The sequence below is a fragment of the Ostrea edulis genome, chromosome 9, assembly GCF_947568905.1.
Source record: "Ostrea edulis chromosome 9, xbOstEdul1.1, whole genome shotgun sequence".
Taxonomy (NCBI): Eukaryota; Metazoa; Mollusca; class Bivalvia; order Ostreida; family Ostreidae; genus Ostrea; species Ostrea edulis.
Genome location: NC_079172.1, coordinates 45,116,615 through 45,129,024, shown reverse-complemented (window position 1 = coordinate 45,129,024; position 12,410 = coordinate 45,116,615). Strand labels below are relative to the sequence as shown.

General features: G+C 34.6%; 1 protein-coding gene across 5 annotated transcripts in view; it reads left to right on the top strand.

Moving 5' to 3' along the window:
* Positions 1-6,629, top strand: part of LOC125658946 (cadherin-7-like) — a 36,686-nt gene extending 30,057 nt beyond the window's left edge. For 2 of the 5 annotated variants that reach the window (XM_056149344.1, XM_048890416.2), the window contains 8 exons: positions 654-830; positions 934-989; positions 3,185-3,269; positions 3,491-3,613; positions 4,066-4,121; positions 4,775-5,053; positions 5,278-5,728; positions 6,226-6,629. In XM_056149344.1, coding sequence (XP_056005319.1) covers positions 654-830; positions 934-989; positions 3,185-3,269; positions 3,491-3,613; positions 4,066-4,121; positions 4,775-5,053; positions 5,278-5,728; positions 6,226-6,285 — 1,287 coding nt within the window. In that variant the 3' untranslated portion in view covers positions 6,286-6,629. Of the gene's footprint in view, positions 1-653; positions 831-933; positions 990-3,184; positions 3,270-3,490; positions 3,614-4,065; positions 4,122-4,774; positions 5,054-5,277 lie in introns of all 5 variants that reach the window. The other 3 variants (XM_056149343.1, XM_056149342.1, XM_048890417.2) reach the window with 2 other exon arrangements.
* The last annotated feature ends 5,781 nt before the right edge of the window (positions 6,630-12,410 follow it).

Below are 12,410 nucleotides of genomic sequence, written 5' to 3'. Positions count from 1 at the left end.
ATAAGTTATTATATATTACTATTATAGATGAATTAGATATGTTAATTTGGACACAGAAAAGATTTTAGAACGTATGTCCGTGTTTGACCAACTATCTGTTTTGTATTGCTTATAGGAGTTGTGAGATTGATCGCTGTTCGTTGTCTTCGCCTTTCATGTACATTAAGCATTTCAATTGATTTTGTTCGTAAGTTTTATTTTGAGATACCTGCAGCGAAAATTTCATTTTCTCAACAAATCATTTGAACTATATTCGGAGCATCATAATGGTAACAAAATTTGCAAAAATCTCAATTTATTACTTTAGAAATATCTACAACTAGCAAGACTTCTGAGAGTAATGCTAAACAATGAATTACCCCCAATTACCAAAGTCCACAATTTGTATAAAATTTCATATAATATTATCGTATCAAATCTTATATATGATTGAGTGCATAACGAAGCAAATACAAAAAAAACCGAAGTACTTATACATGTAGGGCGTTTAAATACTATAAAGTAATTATTATCAGACGGAAGGATATACACGGAAACGAAATGGAAACATATACATATAATATAATGTAGTCCCTCCTGGTTCCACTTATTGCGAAGAATAAATATGGAGACAACTGCAGAATATTGTAAAATATACTGATAATGACTTTCAGGCAACACAGAGAGATAATCCAATACGGCAGGGCATTGCGTTACTGAAGCTTACTATTATCGGTAAGGGAAATGATATGGGACCATCATTTGCACAGCCTCGTTACCACGGCGTTGTTTCTGAAAATGAGGCCATAGGAACGACCGTAATCACCGTTACGGTGACTGATCATAATCAGGTAGGTTGTTACTCTAAACCAGTACAAAGGTGAACATTTTGACCATAGTAAACCAAAATAAGTTTTGTTTATTGGTTTTTTTTGTGAATATTTGTTTTTGCAGTGGACATCGCTGTCATACTCTATTGGGACTCAGACACATTTCGCTGTTAACAACAAGTAAGTAATTCATAAAAAGCGGATTGGAGTGAATCTCCACACCAAAATAATATTTAATGACTCTTTAATTAAAGCAGCTTGTATAAAAAATTGCAATATTTCTAAAAGTTGTATGGTCCGAATTTCGACAATTTTTCTCCACCTTATTAAATGGACATGGTCACGATTTGAGCTGAAAATTTTCAAATTTTATTTTTTGATTTTTAATCTTTAGAATGCATAACTAAGGTATTACTAATGATCAGCAAAAAATTTAATGCCAGTAGTCAAGGTACATGGGCAAGTCCTTGTTGTGTAAAAAAGGCTCGTGCCATGTTTTTGTTTACATAGGTTAAATAAATTTGTAAAAGTTGCGTTTAAAGCAGATTTTTTTTTCCATTTATAAGTGAATTCTTAACACAATTAAATAGTTTCTAGTGTTTGGCACATTTCATTTTGTTTTAAACACGCTATTTTTATTAAACAGTCTAATGTAAACAAAAACATGACAGAGCCTTGTTTACATAACAAAGAAGTGTGAGTGCTGTATCTCACTTGTAACTTAAAGAATGATATTCAAATTTTGGTAGACCATTAGAAATACTTTAGTTAATCAATGTAAACAATAAAAATGGAAAAATAAAATTTGAAAAATTTCAGCTCAAATCGTGTCCATGGCCCTATAAAACTCGGTTAAATCATCGAAAGTACTTATTCATGAGGTTGTACGACATGGCATGCATTATTTCAACTGTTTTAACCAAACTTATTTGATTTTAAATCGGTGTTTACAAACAACCGTCACTCGGCCAATTGAAATAACAGTAACGTGTTTAGTTCAGACTTTCAGATCATTGGTGGTCTTATCTTTGTAAAGATGTGTATTTTGTTACAATACGGAACTTTCGGAATGTGCCGGAACGACCGATTATATTTGACGTTTATACACCATGGTCACGTGATAATAACCAATTGTAGGGCAAAGTTGACATAGGTACAATTGGTGTTTCGCTAGCAGACGGTCTGTAAAGAGCGAGGCGCAGTCCTACAATGACGATCCAAATCAGTATTGGTGCTTAGTACCTGGGTGTAAATTAGGTGGAAGGGAAAAGGCGAATTTAGACGCGTATCGTTGGATGCAAGACGTGAAGTTTTACCAATATCCTCAAGATACTCCCTAGATTTATTTCCCTCGCCATATGATTTAATCAAATGCATTTTCATATAAAATGGTTGTAGTGATTCCTTTCTTTCAATGGTAAAATTTAAATGCAGGAATTTGATAGCAATTGAAGTATTCCATCTTGTTTACTAAGTTGTTATTGTAATCCGGAAGTCACATACCCTACAAATTACGTTCAACGCACGATGAAAGTCAGAAGGGATCCGTATCTCGAAAGTTCCGTATTAGTTCCATGCCATAAGTTTAAGAGAAATAAAGAATATGGAATACCTCTGACTAATTTGTTGTTTTATGCTCTTTCAATCTTAAATAGACAGTTGTGTGTGAATTATATACATCATATCGGTATTCCCCTGACGCTCGTGGGGCTATTTATAGACGCCTAACAGATAATGTGTATGTGCCCACTATATTTACGTTAAAATAGTCTTCTCTCTCTCTCTCTCTCTTTTCTTTTACATGCAAATGTTTTCAAGCATGAAATTAAGGGAAAGTTGATAAAAATAATACATGAAGATCGGATCATACAGTTTTGATTTTGGTGATTTCATTTGAATTTCTTTTTAAAATATGTTTGTCTGATACATCCTTCTTCCAATTGGCATCTTTATTGAATATTTTAGTCGTAGATTTAGAAATATTAATAAAGAACATTTTTGATTTCCAAAATCATTTTTTTTTTTAAATTTAAAAATGATGAGCGTTAATCTAAGTCTTATTAGATATTTATATCATGCATCATACCGGTATCACAGCGAAATATGGACTTTAAAAATAATTTAATTTTCAAACAAAATATCACTTTTATTACTCTGTAAAACGCACAAAGTAATTGAAAGCTTTGTATCTCTCTTTCGTACGTCATACAATAGTTTTAGCGAGCTATTTAAATACAATTTTGGTTTAGGGATCCACTTAAAATAACTTTCTGTTTTAAGGCTGACCAAATGCTATACACAACACTGCTATATAAGGCATTTCGTTTTTCAAAATGCTGAAAATTTTCTGAAGAATATATTCTATTTGTACACAGTGGGAATATCGTACTGACCAGGAAAGTGAACTATGAAGAACAAAGACAATTTATCTTCAATTTAACAGCTTCAGATGAGTTTTATGTAAGTATCCGAAACTAAAGATTTGAAAACTCTAAAGTAACGGACTGTGTAGTTGAAGCCTTTGAGAAATAGGTATTGTTGGGGTTTGACAATATGTTCAAAACTTTTCAATCGTATTATTTATTTGAACCCCTTCTGTCCTTGATTATTTCCGGTTTCCCATAATCCCTTTTATGTTTAATACAAGAATGAGACTTTTGCAACATTTGCGTGTTTTACAGTCGACGTGGACCACAATAACAATAACTGTAAGCAATGTCAATGACAATGGTCCTGAAATACTGAAAAGGGAGATCACCGTGAACACCAAGAGGGTCAAGGGAGCGCAGATCGCTGTTGTAAAGGTATGTTTACATGTACAAGGCTTATATACGTTGGACTTGATACATTCTTCATAACTGTTTGTTACAGATGTATGTTGAACCCGTTCTTGTCTTTTCTGATTTGTCAGATGAAATTGGTATACTGTGGACTCGTCATTGTTTGTGGGGGGTTGATGTTCGTTGATTTCGTGGGTCACTCTTACCAACGAATTTACATGTCCTTGAACATTTTTTAAACCAAGTAGAGTTATCTCTCCTAGTGACATCGTATCGCTTACCTACGAAATTACGTCCCCACGAACAAACAAAATTTTGCTTACCCACGAACATTGGTCCCCACGAATTAAAATGATTCTACAGTACATTGGTTCTATTGATGTACGTATTAATTAAGTAGAAATGCTCTGAATTATTTGTATGTACGAGGGCGTCTTCGATATACCGATTTAAGTGTGAGAAAATGTTAATTTCAGGCCGTGGACAAAGACCTAAACACTTCACTAACGTATACTGTCGTGACCCACAAAAGGTAAATAACACAATAACTACTACATATAATGTGAATCTTTTCATCATGTGTATACTTAGAAATTTATAATAGTGGAAGCATGATTTTATTATGACATAATTTCTTTTTAAAACTTCTATGCACTCTTCTTTGAGAAATTAATGAAGGCATTATACTCTTTCTGCTGTGGTGATATGAATTAATGGAATGTTTTTGGTAATTACGATTACGGCTAAACAAAGATTTAAACAGTGTCGGTTTGGGGTGGTAAAACGAAATCATGCGTGAGCACATTTGATCTACCCTGTGGATATGCAACAAAGGCAAGACCTAAAACACGCCGTGGAATAATGTATTGCAAATCAAGTCAATTGATGTTACACGGAATATTTGCATACACGTGTGTCTGAATAAGTTACATTATAACATTCAACCATAAATACAGACGCATATTTGTGTATGACCGTGTGGATCTATATCCCCCTGTACTGACAATATCACCAGACTGTTTTGAGTTGTCGTGAGTACATTCGTGCACCAATCCAACTTTTGAGAAAGCTTTCCAGTCTTGAGGCTATCCTAGAAGGCTGTGTTTGGATTTTGTATCTGTAGAAAAACATCGAATTTTGAGTGTAGCCATTATAACATTTTAAGAGTCGTTTGTCTAATTTCAGTCTTTTTGCCGTATCACAAGAAGGTATAGTTTCGCTAACCGGAAGTGAGGGGGACTATGTTAGCGACGAATACATCGTAGTCATAAGTGTAAAAGATAACGGAACTCCCCAGCGTGAAACTATCGCCGTGGTAACTGTTGCGTTTCCTGCAAGGGTTGTGAAGGACACCGGGTCTCTAGATATGGCATCCAGCAAAGACCTAATTGCGATTATCTTAGGAGTTGTAGCAGCCATACTTCTTTTTGTCATCATCTTTCTGGTCATTTATATCATTCGCAGGTATGCTCATTTCTAACTCTACTTTGTTTTTTTGTTTTTGTTTTTTATCTCTAAAGCACAATGCAGAATTAATTCGAACGATCTTTCTTCCAATAAGTACAAGTTCATTCTTCAGTATATTTACAACACTCTTCATTACAATCTTGAAATTTGGGTGAAGTTAATAAAGTGTATCTGCTTAGTTAATATCAAAATTTTGAAATTGTTTTTTTTTTAAATGGAAGACGGCGATATGTAGAGGAACACCTTGATAGAGCAAAAACACGACAGGGCATGGATCCTCGTGGCTTAACATACCAGAGAGGCGACCCCTCCCCGGACCCTTCTTCCAAACTGGACATTAATATTGAGGGAGAATGGGAGGAAACATCAGATGTAGACAGCCATACTACAATACAGGAGAACCCTCTCAAATATAGACTGAATATTGCTCGTCAGAACGGCGACATTCAAATAGAGACTGCAGTGACACCATATACTGATAATTATCATGATTATCATGATGGAAATATGAGAACTTTTCATGTGGAAGAGAACAGTAATAGTGATACTAGTGATAGCACAGGTGACAGTCATAAAGTGTTAATGGAAAAACACAGAAATAATCCGAGAGGAAATGCAAATTCATTATCATGGGCGGGATCAAATCCGCCATCTTCTACATTTGGATCAGACGTAAGTACACTCGGTATTGTCTTTACTAGTCTAAAACCTGAAAATATTTCAACCCGGAAATAAGTACGACAGTTTTACATGTAATTTGATTTACGTTTTTGCAGAAGAAATTAATGATGACGTATTATCGCTGTCAATAGGTAAATGCATGCGAATCGTGTATTAAGCTATATTTTATTTTGAAACTTTTATTTTTACGGATTCCTGCATATTTTCAGTCGTTGCACGGGGCATTCTATTAACTTTTTTGCATGTCTTTCTTTTTTAATCACGCATTGTCGTTTTTTAATTTCTAAATTTGAATGTATGCTTTGAAATCCATATATGAAGAGAAAGTCAAATTGCCAACAATTAGGGGGAAAAAACGCTAATACAAAGATATATACATTCAACATTGATAACCATGATTTTGGTAGGCAAGATAGATTGTGCTCTCATGATTTAAAAATCGCTTGCTTGTGATTTAACTGTGCTCTTACTTTCGTCTGCTCTTTCAGATCATTGCTCCAGAGGAACAGATTTCAAAAGAGAGACCAGAAATAACTGTTTACTTCTGATACAGCTCATAACTATGTTATATTTTTGGGGTTTACATCCAATGCTCTCAATGATTATTTGATCAGTTGAATGATTATTGTAATTAGATGTACCCCTATCGGTTTTGATTTATGTTCTGTGCAATATACCATAGCTCGAAAAGTGAATAAATGTAAAAAGGTGATATTTTGTAAATGTGATATAATAAATTGTAAACAATTGAAACGGCGAGACAATGGTTCGAGAGACTTTTCATTTGTTATTTCGTTTGAAATGCCATGCATGTTATTTCACTTGAATAAAACATCAAAAACAAACCAAGAACATTATTTACAATTTCTCACCTTGCTTACATCTTATAAACCGACTGCTTTTGTAAAGAATATACAGTAATAATGTATGAAAAAGTGAAGATAACGAACAGTTATTAATCTCAGCATTCCTATAAAGAATACAAATTTAAGAGGATAAACAAGGACCTCTGAACACATCAGACAAGAGATCAGGTGTATAATGAGAGTAACCATCCTCTGTTGACCGGTCACACGCACCGGGTGCCCTATATCTTGATCAGGTAAGCAGAGTAATCTGTAGTCAAAATCAGAATGTATAGAACAAAGTATGAATCTTAGAATAATTGTTTTGGAAGACACTTTTTTCTGATTGAAAATGTATCCCCACATCGCAAATGGAGTAGTGTTATGGAATACGATTTTGAAGTGGTTGTGGCGTTTTCGATTTATGATATGATGTAAGGTTCGTTCTAATTTTCAAGGTCAGGTAGTGGTTTATTTTTAGAAGGATGTAATGGACGCATTTGATGGATTTCTAGAACAGCCACTTTACCAAGATAGGTTAAACATGCATAATTTTAAATTTTGAATAAAGATCTGTGAAATAATGTTTCTTTCTACTACAAAAATAACGGAATTTCATTTATTGTAAAACTACATGTATATTGGCAAATTCTACTGGGGAAATGACTGTCAATGTATAATTATGCCAATACAAGCATTGCTATTTTGTATAAACCAGAGGTGGACTGACGTCATTATGAGATAAATTAATATTTATTATTTTGTATCATATATAGACCGAATGCTTGATTTATGTTTACATAATATTGGGTTGTTTGGGTTTTTTTAAAATTAGAAATCATTGATGTAATCACTGAAATGTCAAGGTCGTAATATATGCTTCAGTTGTCATGCTGCTTACAGCAGTTGTCAGTAAACATAGAATGAATTACGAAATACCGAATCGAATATAAGAATAGAAAATACTAGTGGTTTACTGTACCAAAAAAAGGTTCAATTACAATTGTATACACTTGTGTATATAGCAAGAAGTTGGAATTTACTAAGTACTAGTTTCAGTAGTCTCGTTTAAAATTAGCATTGCACAAAGTCTACGGTTTTTATAACGATCTGATTTGCAAATACATCCTTTCATTAGATCCAGTGCCGTCTGGCGTGTTTTATAGTAATTGTGAGGTCGTTCTTTACATACTGATTTTGACTGCGGACACTATTGTCATTGGTCGTCGTCCGTAACTGAACATCTTTAATATCACTGGGTCAGTTGTCTTCAAATTCAATATGAAACATGATACAGATAAGAGGAACATAAATTGTGATTTTTGTAATCATTGCAACCCTGGGACTCCTGGGCTGGGGAAACCCCTATGATAACCAGAATTTCTTAATATCTTCTTCTCTACTTCCACACATCTTGAAGGAAAACTAAATGCATTTGCGAGGAACATTGAGCTCTCTACAACAGTTGAAGTGTTCTTTAGGGCATGGACTCTGTCGTCAAGGAAGAACAGGAATGGTCATATAATGAAAGTACCAAGTATACATACACTTAGAAAATTTTTCTATTTTACTCCTGTACAACTTGATGGAAAAGTAAATCCATATATACTGAGGAAGAACCTGAACCCTAAATAGTGTTTATAATGACAGGTTATTCCTCAAGACCGGGACCAAAATGGTTATATTGTGGAAATGTAAATAATTACAAAAATCTTTTCCTGCACAACTAATTGCATGGTTACAAAAAGAAAAATGTAGGAAACGGATGAACTCTTCTTCCAAAATAGTGTTTTTTATTATCCCCAGGGCTGAGGGCGCTCGGGTGACCTATTTCTATTAATTTGCGTCCATCCTCGTCCGTTGTGCGTAAACAGCTGAACATTTCTAGCTCCTTGATTACTACTCTTGGAATTCTTTTCAAATTCGGTATGACGCATCTTATAGACGAGGGAAATATTGTAAATTTTAGGACTCTCGCACCCCGGGGCCTTAAGTTCGGGGCAAACGCAAAGTACACTACCAAAATTGACCAATATAAAAAAATTGTCTTCTTTACAACCACATACTGTTGGCAAAATAAATGCTTAATCATATAGAACAGGAAGGCCTCTACCAAAATCGTGAATTTCATGATCCCCGGGCTATAGGTCCATATTCTTGGAATATAGTGTTTATGTGTAAAACTTATTTAATGCTTTTGATATTAAATTGGAACTAAGTGGGTATGTATAAGGAGCAGGTTGTCCTTTACAAAAAATGTAATTTTCATGATCCCAGCATGCAGGGTTAGAGGATGTGTTGCCAGGGTTGAGCCAAGATGGTCATGGTGATTAAATATTGTATCATTTGAAAGACTTCTTTAATCTTGCTGGTGCTATATGAATACTACATGCATATATAGGGAAAGAAGAAAAGGATATACCAAATTGTGAATATCGCAACCCTAGGTTCTGTAGAGGTACCAGGTCACAGGCGGGATCAATATTGTCATATACATGTACTGTTAATGCCCATTACAGGTAATAAAATCTTATTAGTTTTACCAACAAAATGAATGTTTAGGAGGAACAGAAAATGGTCAGTCAGTCATATGTATGTTTCGTTATACCGTATTAAACGACCTCTACTTTAAATTATAAAATTCATTGCACCTCAGTTAGAGTCAGGCTCAAGAACAAGGCAAATATAATATCGTCATAATATGCACAGTATAGTAAAATGTATTGTAGACGATCTGGAAAGCCCCCACCAACATTTTATTTGTAAATTTTCTGAACTCGTGACATGAGTTCTGACTCAGGAACAAGCTCAGTTATATGTAATGTATATAAAGTTTGAATATTTTCTTCTTGTGTTGATGTTGAATAAGAGTGAATACATACTTAACAAAGTGTGAAGGTCTTTTCCAAACTTATAGACGTTGTAGCCCTTGGATTTAGTGTTGCCTTTAACTATTACCCAGGTCACTTACAAGGCCTATGGACCTCTTGTTTAAATTAGCATACCTTTTAGCAGCAACATTGACGTCATCACTTTCCCATTGAAATCTTGGTGGAAACGACATACTTTGAGTCGGAAACTCCCTCACTCTATTAGAATTCAATACTCCTATGTTCATTAAATCCAATAGGAATTCAAAGGTGGACCAGCTGGTAGTGAGATTTATATTGCAGACATGAACACCAGTGTAATATCTACAAGTTACAGGTACCATCGGAACGGTCTCAGCACCGATGAACACAATAATAATTAAGTTATATCAAATAATGACATGTTTTACCACGAATGCAATACAATATATACATGTACTATACACATATGCATCATATAAAATGGTACAGACAAGCACTGCTGTAGAGTAAATTGTCATATCAATGTCACCTTGAAAGTCTGTAATGGCGATGACGTAGTCGTTGAGGCCCCTTCTACAGTTATGTTATCGCCGTTTGTGGATTCTACGGATATTGTAGACTGACACTATAGTTTATTTCTCGGAAAACTTGAATTCACACCGGTAATGGTAAATGTTTCTTACATTAGATTATATAATGTGTGTGTGTGTGTGTGTGTGTGTGTACATGTGTGTGTGTGTGTGTGTTATGGGTAGATAGATTTTGTTTTGTATGTCAGTTGTAATTAATGTTCTTCTCCACAAACCTACTTGGATTCTCAAGTGCAAAAATGTGTAATTTTTCAAAAACATTATTTTGGTTTGTTAATGAAAATGTGACAAAGAATAAAGTTGTTTGTTTGTTTTACGTCTCGCCGAGAATTTTTTACTCATTTTGAGACGTCAACTGTTGTAAGTGATGTACCACTAATTTAGCATAGCGCTTACGGTCGTAGCCGTGAGTGTTCTTTAACGTACCAACGCTTGCTGTGAGACGGGACTTCTGTTTTAAGGTCATATCCAAAAGACCCATGATTCTCACTTCTAAATGCCGAACGCTTGGTGAAGAAACAGTCACTACTTATATTTATATACGTCTTATGTTTCACACAGCCAAGACATGAGCGGTGCTCGAACAATCACCTTCCGGTTTTGAAGCGAACATTCTACCACCGAGCTGCCGCGATCAATAGAATAACGTATATTGGTTCTATGGTATTTCTTATACTTATACTTCATCTAATTTGTGTCACTAACAGTTTTATTTGAGTTTGTTTTTGGCGAATTATATAATGTATCACTGCCCGAAAGTTCTGCCGATTCTAGCAGCTCACCGAGAATGTCCTTCGGAATTGATTATATGAGGGACATTCAAACACAAAAAGGATTTTCAATTTTCATGCTTTGTCGGTCACACAATATCCACGGTATCTCGTTCAGTGGTTCAACCACGTATCGCCCCAATTCGACTTGTAAAGCAAGATTCACGACGGAGGTGGGCCTTGTGCGATCTTTCGGATCTCCTCTTGTGTTTAGTGTTCACAGAGCCTATAACTAAGTTATCTCTCTTACACTATGTTTGCAAATGAGGCGACTGAATCGTAGTTCTTACTTTGTTTTGGTTGCTCTAAGCACCTTTTAACTTGTTTGAGATTATACTTTAATGCCTCCCTGCAGTGTGTAAGTAATTGGTTTTTGTCATCTTTTTTTTTTTTTCGTCAAGGACACCAAGTGATCCATCCTCCTCGAGCTATTTACCGTTTTCAATGTCTGTGACTTAGACATTCCAATTTGTTTACCAGTATTCTCTTTCAATAAAAGTAAATCGGGGTTATTTTAAAAATATTGAATTATATCATTTGTTGATGCAAATGTTGCCCTGTTATTGTGTAGATCAGACTGTCATTGTATGAATATGTACACATTGTGAATATTCTTCCGTTGTGTGTCTTTCCTGTTATTTACCAGTACCGGTATACAGTATGTAATATAAGTATGTAGTATACAGTATGTGGTATTCAATATACAGTATGTGATATGCAATATACAGTATGTGATATACAATATACAGTATGTGATATGCAATATACAGTATGTGATATACAATATTCAGTATGTGATATGCAATATTCAGTATGTGATATGCAATATTCAGTATGTGATATGCAATATTCAGTATGCATGTGGTACAGAACACTACAATAAAATCACATTGGAACTAAATACCGTTAACATCATTGATCAGCTACAACTGCAAAAATTCTTAATACTTCAAAATATCCTGTACATTCTCCACTGCTTTTTCCATGTGGATTTCCATGTAGAGTCCCCGAGGGTCTCTACAGCCCAGTAGCTAAGTACTTCGTTTCTAGCTTGAAAATACGGATGTATATTTAATTGCTGTGATAAAATTTAGAAATTCATTTCATGCATAGCTCTTATCCTTAGACGAATTCGACTCCAGGTTTTGGCACTCTGTTTTCCCCTAAAATAGCCCTTAAAAGTTTATTGTTATTTCGGATTTCAAAAATTTCGGTTGAGCATCACTAAAGAGACATTATTTGTTGAAATGCCCATCTGGTGCATCAAAATTGGTACCGTATAAGTTTTACATACACTAAGCTATTCAATCATACATAATTCTAAACAATAATCGTTTTGCAGTATTTATCAACATTAATCAAAGAATTCAAACTTTGCATTTTTATTAATACAAGGTTTTGATACTATAAGTGAAATTTACCCTGACAGAGATTGCTGTTGGATAGATCGCACAGGGAGGTCTTGTCTTCTCCTTTAGAATACAACCTAAACAAAAATCCTTTGAGAGACCAGAAACCCCCGCCAACACTCCCAGTCTCTCTTTATTTGTAACTAATCTCCTCCACACACAGCTCTTGTAGGTCATCAAAAATGCATCTTTTTCTGAAATCTAATA